The following is an 11,115-nucleotide window of genomic DNA, read 5'->3' on the forward strand; positions in this document are numbered from 1 at the left end:
GTACTACATGTATATAATTTACATATATTATTCTGTGCATACGACGTGTAAATGGTGAGTATGAACTGAGCTCAGTTTCGACCTTCATGGCAAAGGCTGTGAATACTTATGTACGTGTTTGTACCTCAGTTTTTTATTTTTAATAAATTTGCCAAAACCTCAAGTAAACTTTTTTCACGTTGTCATTATGTGGTGTTGTGTGTGGAATTTTGATGGGAAATTTTTATTTAATACATTTTGAAATAAAGCTGTAACATAAGAGAATGTGGAAAAAGTGATGCGCTGTGAACTTAGCTTTCATCAGTTAAAAAAATCATTTAATTACAAATACAAAAGAGCCATAAACTCGTAAATTGTCATTGTACAATTAGACTTGAAAATGGCCTCCAGAAGCAAAGCCAGCGAAGTGGCTGGTGGAGTAAAAGCCGTGGAGTTGTGGAGTTGCAGCGTCACCATCCTGGAGCCTGGACCTCCACCAAGATCCCATGCAGGATTTCATGAGGAAGAGGAATGGCAGTTCAATTAAATACTTTAAACTAAAAACCAATTATCACTGGTTCTATCTAACAAGAAAAAAAATTAGACATCAGCAATTTCTAACGAATTATATTAAAAAGTTTAATATTTATTAATATTCATATTAATTCATGTGTGTAGGTTTAAAGGGTGTGTATGAGGTAGTAACTCCTCCTCGCTGTGGGTTGCGTGTATATTGTGTGGAGGTTGTGTGAGTGTTTGGAAGGTCTGTATGAGGTAGAAACTCCTCGCTGTGAGTTGTGTGTATGTTGTGTGGAGGTTGTGTGTAGGTTTGGAGGGTGTGTGTGAGATAGTAACTCCTCCTCGCTGTGGGTTGCGTGTGTTTGGAAGGTCTGTATGAGGTAGAAACTCCTCGCTGTGAGTTGTGTGTATGTTGTGTGGAGGTTGTGTGTAGGTTTGGAGGGTGTGTGTGAGATAGTAACTCCTCCTCGCTGTGGGTTGCGTGTGTTTGGAAGGTCTGTATGAGGTAGTAACTCCTCGCTGTGAGTTGTGTGTATGTTGTGTGGAGGTTGTGTGTAGGTTTGGAGGGTGTGTAGGAGATAGTAACTCCTCGCTGTGAGTTGTGTGTATGTTGTGTGAGTGTTTGGAAGGTCTGTATGAGGTAGTAACTCCTCGCTGTGAGTTGTGTGTATGTTGTGTGAGTGTTTGGAAGGTCTGTATGAGGTAGTAACTCCTCGCTGTGAGTTGTGTGTATGTTGTGTGGAGGTTGTGTGTAGGTTTGGACGGTGTGTGAGATAGTAACTCCTCGCTGTGAGTTGTGTGTATGTTGTGTGGAGGTTGTGTGAGTGTTTGGAAGGTCTGTATGAGGTAGTAACTCCTCGCTGTGAGTTGTGTGTATGTTGTGTGGAGGTTGTGTGTAGGTTTGGACGGTGTGTGAGATAGTAACTCCTCGCTGTGAGTTGTGTGTATGTTGTGTGGAGGTTGTGTGAGTGTTTGGAAGGTCTGTATGAGGTAGTAACTCCTCGCTGTGAGTTGTGTGTATGTTGTGTGGAGGTTGTGTGAGTGTTTGGAAGGTCTGTATGAGGTAGTAACTCCTCGCTGTGAGTTGCGTGTATGTTGTGTGGAGGTTGTGTGTAGGTTTGGACGGTGTGTGAGATAGTAACTCCTCGCTGTGAGTTGTGTGTATGTTGTGTGGAGGTTGTGTGGAGGTTTGGAGGGTGTGTAGGAGATAGTAACTCCTCGCTGTGAGTTGTGTGTATGTTGTGTGAGTGTTTGGAAGGTCTGTATGAGGTAGTAACTCCTCGCTGTGAGTTGTGTGTATGTTGTGTGGAGGTTGTGTGAGTGTTTGGAAGGTCTGTATGAGGTAGTAACTCCTCGCTGTGAGTTGCGTGTATGTTGTGTGGAGGTTGTGTGTAGGTTTGGACGGTGTGTGAGATAGTAACTCCTCGCTGTGAGTTGTGTGTATGTTGTGTGGAGGTTGTGTGTAGGTTTGGAGGGTGTGTAGGAGATAGTAACTCCTCGCTGTGAGTTGTGTGTATGTTGTGTGAGTGTTTGGAAGGTCTGTATGAGGTAGTAACTCCTCGCTGTGAGTTGTGTGTATGTTGTGTGGAGGTTGTGTGTAGGTTTGGACGGTGTGTGTGAGATAGTAACTCCTCGCTGTGAGTTGTGTGCATGTTGTGTGGAGGTTGTGTGTAGGTTTGGACGGTGTGTGTGAGATAGTAACTCCTCCTCGCTGTGGGTGGAGGAGATCTGGACGCAGCAGCGCCTCTCGTCTCCGTTCTGGCCGCCAGCGGCAGCAGTAGCGGCGGCGGCTGCTTTTCTGGTTCGTCCTCGGGAATTTTCCTCCATGGTGTGTCGGAGCGCGTCGTGGCTGTGATTCGGTCCGATCATGTCCATTCTGCCGTTCACCCCGCCGGTAGTGAAGCGGCTCCTGGGCTGGAAGAAGGGTGAGCAGATCGGCCAGGAGGAGAAATGGTGCGAGAAGGCGGTGAAGAGTCTGGTGAAGAAACTGAAGAAGAGCGGGCAGCTGGACGAGCTGGAAAAGGCCATAACGAGTCAGAACAGCGGGACCAAGTGTCTGACCATCCCCAGGTAGGACCCGACCCGGAAGCCAACTTTTCACCAACTCTGCGGAACTTGCTAGAAGTGCTCGGCCTGCTGCGTTAGCATTAGCGGCTAATGAGCGGAGGAACGGGGCTGCAGGAGCGTCTTTACTTGTGGGTCTGTGTGTGTGTGTGTGCAGGTCTCTGGATGGGCGCCTGCAGGTGTCCCACAGGAAGGGACTGCCCCATGTCATCTACTGTCGCCTGTGGCGCTGGCCGGACCTGCAGTCGCACCACGAACTGCGCGCCATCGACTCGTGTGAATTCGCCTTCCACACGAAGAAGGACGAGGTGTGTGTGAATCCGTACCACTACCAGCGCGTCGAGACGCCAGGTCAGTCCACCGTCCCTCCCGACCTCCTCCCGACCTCCACCGGACTCTGATCACCGGTGTGTACGTGTGCGTGTACGTGTACGTGTGTGTGTACGTTTACGTGTGCGTGTGTGTGCGTTTACGTGTGCGTGTGTGTGCGTGTACGTTTGCGTGTGCGTGTACGTGTGTGTGCGTGTACGTTTACGTGTGCGTGTGTGTGCGTGTGCGTGTACGTTTACGTGTGCGTGTGTGTGCGTGTACGTTTACGTGTGCGTGTGTGTGCGTGTACGTTTGCGTGTGCGTGTACGTGTGTGTGCGTGTACGTTTGCGTGTGCGTTTACGTGTACGTTTGCGTGTGCGTTTACGTGTGCGTGTACGTGTGCGTTTGCGTGTACGTTTGCGTGTACGTTTACGTGTACGTTTGCGTGTGCGTGTGCGTTTGCGTGTGCGTGTACGTTTACGTGTGCGTGTACGTTTGCGTGTACGTTTACGTGTGCGTTTGGGTGTACGTTTGTGTGTACGTGTGCGTGTACGTTTACGTGTGCGTGTACGTGTGCGTTTGCGTGTACGTTTGCGTGTACGTTTACGTGTACGTTTGCGTGTGCGTGTGCGTTTGCGTGTGCGTGTGCGTTTACGTGTGCGTGTACGTGTGCGTGTACGTTTACGTGTGCGTTTGCGTGTACGTTTGTGTGTACGTGTGCGTGTACGTTTACGTGTGCGTGTACGTGTGCGTGTGCGTGTACGTTTACGTACGTGTGCGTGTACATGTGCGTGTACGTTTGCGTGTGCGTGTACGTGTGTGTGTGCGTGTGTGTACACAGCTCTTCCTCCGGTCCTGGTCCCGCGCTACTCCGAGATCCCCACAGAGTTTCCTCCTCTGGACGACTACAGCCACTCCATCCCAGAAAACACCAACTTCCCGTCCGGCATCGAGCCGCAGAGTAACTACATACCAGGTACACAGTCTCCACACCAAATATTACACCTTTACTTTCTCTGCTCTTTGTGAACATCCATCTATAACCACGTGTTTTTCCCCGGATGAATTACACGACCGAGACGTAAATGAATTTATTATCAATTATTTTAAACAACTTGTGCAGTTCATAGTCGTAGATCAGTGGTCTTGCTAATGTTAATTTGAACATTCGAGAGCCTAACGAACTCCGGTCCGACCACAACACTGACACACCCACCACACCCAGCTACACCCATACAGGCCGGTTTGGGCGTGTCTGGCTTTCATCCTGAACGATGTTTTCCAGAAACTCCGCCCCCTGGGTACTTGAGTGAGGATGGGGAGACCAGCGATCACCAGATGAGCCGGATGGACGCAGGTCAGAGTTCAGAGGTCAACTCGCTGTCCGTGGTTGCGGTGAACAGTCGGCCTTGATTTGCTCCTCCGTCCACAGGGTCTCCAGGCCTGTCGCCCAGCCCCCCCATCTCGCCCGCCGGCAGTAACCTCGGTAACGGCGCCAGTCTCCGGCGGTGAGCCGCGTGTAGGTGGGCGTGGCCGGCGTTTGACCGTGCTGTGTGTGATGTGGTGTCAGACCTGCAGCCGGTGACGTACTGCGAGTCGGCGTTCTGGTGCTCCATCTCGTACTACGAGCTGAACCAGCGCGTGGGCGAGATCTTCCACGCCTGCCAGCCCTCGCTCACCGTGGACGGCTTCACCGACCCGTCCAACGCCGAGCGCTTCTGCCTCGGCCTGCTGTCCAACGTCAACCGCAACGCGGCCGTGGAGCTGACGCGCCGCCACATCGGTACGTGCGCCGCTTCCGAGGCGTTGCCGTGGCGCCGGCACCATGCTCCTCCCCCCCCTCTCTCTCTCTGTTCCAGGGCGGGGCGTGCGGCTCTACTATATTGGCGGTGAAGTGTTTGCTGAGTGTTTGAGTGACAGCGCCATATTCGTTCAGAGTCCCAACTGTAACCAGCGGTACGGCTGGCACCCGGCGACCGTCTGCAAGATCCCTCCAGGTGAGAGACGGGGACGACGGTGTCCTGTCCCTCCGTCCTCACACTCATCCACGCGCCTGTCCCCGTCCCCCAGGCTGTAATCTGAAGATCTTCAATAACCAGGAGTTCGCCGCGCTGTTGGCCCAGTCGGTGAATCAGGGGTTCGAGGCCGTTTACCAACTCACACGCATGTGCACCATCCGCATGAGCTTCGTTAAGGGATGGGGGGCAGAATACAGGTAACACACACACAACTCACACTATACACATATACTACTCACACTACACATGCTACACACTACACACTATGTACACACAAACACTACTCACACTATACACATACTACTCACACTATATATACACACAACTCACACTATACACATATACTACTCACACTACACACACACACTATACACATATACTACTCACACTACACACACTATACACATATACTACTCACACTACACACTATATACACACAAACACTACTCACACTATACACATACTACTCACACTATATATACACACAACTCACACTATACACATATACTACTCACACTACACACTATATACACACAAACACTACACACTATATACACACAAACACTACTCACACTATACACATACTACTCACACTATACACATATACTACTCACACTACACACACACACTATACACATATACTACTCACACTACACCTGCTACACACACACACTACTCACAAACACTACTCACACACTATACACATACTACTCACACTATATATACACACACACACTACTCACACTATTAACACACACAGGAGCTGAACCTGCAGTCACATGTCTGAAAGGAAATAAACGTGCCTGCTGCAGATTTACACAAAGAACCAACAAATCATCTACAAACACACAAAATGTGCCACTGAGTGTGTATAGAAAGGGTTGACGCGTAATCTGTCCTCCTTTCAGCACCATGGCAACAACACACAGGAAGTGGGCAGGGCTGTAGCTATGGTGACAGCGCCTGCACGGAGCTGTTGTGACCTGTAGAGAGTGTGTGTAACGTGTGAGGAATGTGTGTGATGTGAAAGGGTTTCACGCAGGAGGTCCAGACAGCTGAAGTTAGATAGAAGCGTCTGATTGGACGTGTGGTAACGTGTCTCTCTGCCCCAGACGCCAGACGGTCACCAGCACCCCCTGCTGGATCGAGCTGCATCTGAACGGCCCGCTGCAGTGGCTAGACAAGGTCCTGACTCAGATGGGCTCTCCGACCATCCGCTGCTCCAGCGTGTCCTAAAGGAGAGACGTGTCCCCCACGCCCCGGTCTCGCCGGCGTTTTACTGCAGCAGGCCTCGTCTGATTGGCTGGTTCCTTCTCAGATGGTACATCATGGGATGTACATGTACTTTTCATTTGGAAGCACTTGCTTCAGTACTCTGTAGAAGAGTAGAGGCAGACGTGACGATCACAACAACCCTCTTATTTTGGTTGTAAAATATTATCAACCTTTTTAACGTTTAGTAACTGCGTAGTTCGTTTCTCTCTCGCACGCGCGTGTTCACTGGGAACTCAGGATTGCAGGATACAGACTGGGATTAGTTTTACTTTCCCTCCGTCACGTGGGATTTATTTAACCGCGAGTCCAGCCGGTGTTATTTCATCATTTCATGCCCCGTCAGGCCACGCCCGTGGCTGCTTCAGCGCTTCGTTCATTTCCTCCTCTGTTGGAGAACAGAACAATTCAGTATCTTTCAGGGTTTTTTTTTTTTTTTTTTTTAATAAAGTGAATTTATCAATTACGCCCAGAGTCCTTCATAAATATATAAAAACTTTTATTGTCACATGACTCTGTACTGTTCTCACACACACACACACACACACGAAAGAGCAGCTGATGCAGCTGCATTGAGACTCCTGTGAGGGCTGAGCTCCAGATGCTCGGTGGTCCTCTCAGCTCTCCTCTCCTGATGACAGGCAGTCAACCTCGTCGTCCTCGCCACCGATGGCCGTCCAGAACGCCTTGGCCACCTGCAGCAGACGGGAGGGGTCAGTCAGGGGTTACGGGCGGGTGGAGGCGGAGGTGTGGACTGGTACCTTCTCGGCATGGAGTTTCCTCTGATCGTGAGGCAGTGAGGAGGCTTTATCTAAGGAGGGAGAGGAGCGTGTCAGTCGGAGGTCGTGTGGTCAGTTTTACAGAAGTGCCAGATGTTTACCTTTCATCTCTTTCAGTTTAGTGAAGAGTCGCTCAAAATTGTCCACATCAGAGTCCCCGGCAGTGAGGGTGGCCAGCTCCTGGATGTCCATGTCCAACCGGGGATCTGAGGAGAACATGATGTTTGGAAACTCGGGCTGAATCAGCGCACGGACTGATGTTTGAGGTGCCTTACCAATGGCCACAGCGTCTACAGGGTCAGTGCTGACCTGGTCAGCCTTCTCAGCATCTTCTGTCTGCACTGCTGGAGGCTGACACACACACACACAGGAAGGTCAAAACCAGAGCAACTGCACGTGCACGTGCATACGCGTCTATTTATACCTGGGGCTGTGGCTGGGCGTGGCAGGAGGCCATCAGGCTGCTCATCAGACCAAAGCCCTGATTGGTCTCTGAAATAAATGAATTAATAAACAGTGGTTATATAGTCAACCAATCAGGCGGACCTCTGATCCCGAGACCCACCATCCTTCATCTCTGCACTTGACCACACGTTGGCATTGAGCGCCTGGATGATCCTCTTCACCCCGGTGGATTCTGGGAAGTCATCTGCAAGGCATTAGACCGTTTTAGCCAGTAAACCTGCAGATACATTTTCACTCCTCCTCATCCTCACCATCTTCCTCAGGCAGCTCCTGAGTGTTGAGCTCCACCATCTCAAAGGCATGAGCCAAACACCACTGCTGTGCCTCCTTCCTGCTGACACCTGCGCGCACACACACACACACACACACACACACACACACACACCCATCATCATAATCACCACACAACCATGAGTTTAAAGAACATCAAACACTTACCAGCATCACAGACATGATCACACACCAGGATCAGCACCTCCGGGGCAAGTTCCTCCACGACGGGCAACCAGGGCGCCACGCTGCTCAGCCCGTCCTTCTGCAATGTGCAGGACATGAGTGACAGTGTCCTTCAAACAGGACAAAAACCACAGCGAGCAGGAGGACACGGGTCTTACTGCAGCACTGCTGAAGTACAGGATGCAGGCCTGCACCGACTCTGCGACCTTCGCCGAAACCTCGAACCTGCTGGGCACCACGCACATACTGACGTCCGCCCGGTAGTACTTATTACTGATGGTCCATGGGTACCAGACCACGTCCCCGTCCTGCCTGCAGGGTTCAGGCAGCGACGTCCCCAGAATCTCTGAAAAACCAGAGCGACGATGTTCGTCACCACCAGCGCACAACATTGTACAGTCACATGTTTCACAGCACGGTGACACGTGTCCTCTGTATTTAGCCACAACACGGTGACACGTGTCCTCTGTATTTAACCATCACCCTGAGTGGGCACCATGACAGTTTAGAGTCAGGCGTACTGTATGTGATTTTGGGTTGTATAAGAAATAAATGTTGTTCGTACCACTGAGCAAAGTACCGTCCCCACACGTTGCTCCCCGGGCGGCTGCCATGGTCCCCACTGTCACCAAGGGTGATGGTTAAATACAGAGGACACGTTCCACTGTGTGCTGTGATGCAGTGATTCACTTCACTTTAGCCTGTTTAGCGTCAGGTTTGTTCCGTTACTAGTCCCGTTTAGCGTCAGGTTGGTTCCTTTACTAGTCCCATTACTAGTCCCGTTTAGCGTCAGGTTGGTTCCTTTACTAGTCCCATTACTAGTCCCGTTTAGCGTCAGGTTGGTTCCGTTACTAGTCCCGTTTAGAGTCATGTTTATTCCTTTACTAGTCCCGTTTAACGTCATGTTTATTCCTTTACTAGTCCCGTTTAGCGTCAGGTTGGTTCCTTTACTAGTCCCGTTTAGAGTCATGTTTATTCCTTTACTAGTCATGTTTAACGTCAGGTTTATTCCTTTACTAGTCCCGTTTAGCGTCAGGTTTGTTCCGTTACTAGTCCCGTTTAGCGTCAGGTTGGTTCCTTTACTAGTCCCATTACTAGTCCCGTTTAGCGTCAGGTTGGTTCCTTTACTAGTCCCATTACTAGTCCCGTTTAGCGTCAGGTTGGTTCCTTTACTAGTCCCATTACTAGTCCCGTTTAGCGTCAGGTTGGTTCCGTTACTAGTCCCGTTTAGAGTCATGTTTATTCCTTTACTAGTCCCGTTTAGCGTCAGGTTGGTTCCTTTACTAGTCCCGTTTAGCGTCAGGTTGGTTCCTTTACTAGTCCCGTTTAGAGTCATGTTTATTCCTTTACTAGTCATGTTTAACGTCAGGTTTATTCCTTTACTAGTCCCGTTTAGCGTCAGGTTTGTTCCGTTACTAGTCCTGTTTAGCGTCAGGTTTATTCCTTTACTAGTCCTGTTTAGCAACTCACGCTCGACCAGTTGCTGGGCCGCATATCCCGGGTCGCAGCTGCAGACGAGGACGCTGGACTCCGTCGCTTCCGACATCAACTCCAGATTTCGGGAGGAAAATGAGTCAAAATCAGCGCAGCAGCAGCAGCAGCAGCAGATCCCGGATTCAACTCTCACCTCTAACCTGGAGGAGGCACTTCCGGTTCACGTCGGAAACACGTCAGTTTTAATTATCATTACGCTTTCACACAAGTAAAGGTTGAACAAACAACAAAGTAATATAATTATTTTTATGCTAGATTTAAAAATAATTCTCATTTGAAACAAAATGATCGAAATAAATCCTGATAAATCCTGTTTTCAATGTCAGTCATTCTATAAAAGAAAACAATAGCCTTCTTTCCCCGTTTTTAAAAATTTATAGGCGTCCATTTTCTGAACAGAACATGAACTTTTCGATAATTCCCGAAATATTATATTTGTCTGTGCGTAAGAATAGATCTAATTTAACCACAGCAAATTATTATTTATCATCATACCAATAAACTATAAATACAATGAATCGAATACCAAAAGATAAACGAAGTCAAATAAAAAGAAAAGAGCACGAAAAAAAAGCAAAGACTAACGAGAAGGTCCCGCGCCACCGGAAATGACGACATGTGACCGGATACATCCTGCAGAATTAATACATACATAATACGTTAATACATCCTGCAGCATTAATATATCAGGACATAACACTGTGCAGTGTGTGAGGATCCTGTAGCTATTTATCAGTCCTGTAGAGGACGCCACTTACACACAGAGCAACCCCGAAGGTACATTTACATTTACATTTAAGGCATTTGGCAGACGCCATTATCCAGAGCGACTTACAATCAGTAGTTACAGGGACAGTCTCCCTGGAGACACTCAGGGTTAAGTGTCCTGCTCAGGGACACAATGGTAGTCAGTGGGATTTGAACCTGGGTCTTCTGGTTCATAGGCGAGTGTGTTAACCACTGGGCTACTACCACCCTGGTACAAGGTACAAATGTACTCTACAGCATATGTATAATTATAAAGTGTGTATTAATACCCTATGTGTATAAATGTGAAGTGTGTGTAAAATTCAGCATGTGTATAAATATAAAGTGTATAAGAATCAGGATGTATATTAAAATAAAGTATCTAAAATTTCGCATGTATATAAATAGGCAATATGTATAAATACAGCATGTATATAAAAATAAAATGTGTCTGAATACAGCATATTTATAAATATAAAGTGTCTAAATACAGCATATTTATAAATATAAAGTATGTAAAATTAGGTATTTGTATAAATTTAAAGTGTGTAAAAATCAACATGTGTATAAATATAAAGTGTATAAGAATCAGGATGTATATTAAAATAAAGTATCTAAAATTTCGCATGTATATAAATAGGCAATATGTATAAATACAGCATGTATATAAAAATAAAATGTGTCTGAATACAGCATATTTATAAATATAAAGTATGTAAAATTAAGTATTTGTATAAATTTAAAGTGTGTAAAAATCAACATGTGTATAAATATAAAGTGTATCAGAATCAGGATGTATATTAAAATAAAGTATCTAAAATTGGCATGTGTATAAATAGGCAATATGTATAAATACAGCATGTAAATAAATATAAAGTGTGTCTAAATACAGCATATTTATAAATATAAACTATAAAATTCAGCATTTGTATAAATTTAAAGTGAGTAAAAATCAGCATGTGTATAAAAAAGTGGAAAATTCAGCATTATATTAATATGAACTTGAATAAAT

General features: G+C 47.3%; 2 protein-coding genes across 2 annotated transcripts; one reads left to right on the top strand and one right to left on the bottom strand.

Annotated features, from left to right (window-relative positions):
• The first annotated feature begins 2,196 nt into the window (after positions 1-2,196).
• Positions 2,197-6,592, top strand: LOC114779492 (mothers against decapentaplegic homolog 3-like). The gene is made up of 9 exons (XM_028967340.1): positions 2,197-2,568; positions 2,720-2,913; positions 3,714-3,848; positions 4,158-4,229; positions 4,305-4,358; positions 4,443-4,655; positions 4,732-4,869; positions 4,943-5,087; positions 6,003-6,592. Exons 1-9 carry the CDS (start codon positions 2,366-2,368, stop codon positions 6,124-6,126), a joined length of 1,278 nt encoding a protein of 425 aa, XP_028823173.1. The 5' UTR covers positions 2,197-2,365; the 3' UTR covers positions 6,127-6,592.
• Positions 6,593-6,644: 52 nt separating this feature from the next.
• On the bottom strand, positions 6,645-9,508 carry LOC114779493 (alpha- and gamma-adaptin-binding protein p34-like). Its single transcript, XM_028967341.1, has 10 exons — positions 9,333-9,508; positions 8,021-8,208; positions 7,845-7,941; positions 7,658-7,747; positions 7,507-7,590; positions 7,366-7,433; positions 7,217-7,292; positions 7,043-7,147; positions 6,924-6,973; positions 6,645-6,857 (listed from the first exon to the last, which is right to left on the bottom strand). The coding sequence occupies exons 1-10, from the start codon at positions 9,406-9,408 to the stop codon at positions 6,780-6,782; spliced, it is 912 nt and encodes a 303-aa protein (XP_028823174.1). The 5' UTR covers positions 9,409-9,508; the 3' UTR covers positions 6,645-6,779.
• Between the last annotated feature and the right edge of the window lie 1,607 nt (positions 9,509-11,115).

The sequence above is a fragment of the Denticeps clupeoides genome, unplaced genomic scaffold, assembly GCF_900700375.1.
Source record: "Denticeps clupeoides unplaced genomic scaffold, fDenClu1.1, whole genome shotgun sequence".
Taxonomy (NCBI): domain Eukaryota; kingdom Metazoa; phylum Chordata; class Actinopteri; order Clupeiformes; family Denticipitidae; genus Denticeps; species Denticeps clupeoides.

What these genes read in the sequence shown, in the direction of transcription:
- LOC114779492 (XM_028967340.1), top strand. Translation starts at nt 2,366, where the DNA reads ATGTCCATTCTGCCGTTCACCCCGCCGGTAGTGAAGCGGCTCCTGGGC. An exon ending in AAGTGTCTGACCATCCCCAG is followed by an intron (nt 2,569 to 2,719) that starts GTAGGACCCGAC and finishes GTGTGTGTGCAG; the next exon opens with GTCTCTGGATGGGCGCCTGC. An exon ending in GGATGGGGGGCAGAATACAG is followed by an intron (nt 5,088 to 6,002) that starts GTAACACACACA and finishes TCTCTGCCCCAG; the next exon opens with ACGCCAGACGGTCACCAGCA.
- LOC114779493 (XM_028967341.1), bottom strand. Translation starts at nt 9,408, where the DNA reads ATGTCGGAAGCGACGGAGTCCAGCGTCCTCGTCTGCAGCTGCGACCCG. An exon ending in TGTACTTCAGCAGTGCTGCA is followed by an intron (nt 7,942 to 8,020) that starts GTAAGACCCGTG and finishes TGCACATTGCAG; the next exon opens with AAGGACGGGCTGAGCAGCGT. An exon ending in ACGCCCAGCCACAGCCCCAG is followed by an intron (nt 7,293 to 7,365) that starts GTATAAATAGAC and finishes TGTGTGTGTCAG; the next exon opens with CCTCCAGCAGTGCAGACAGA.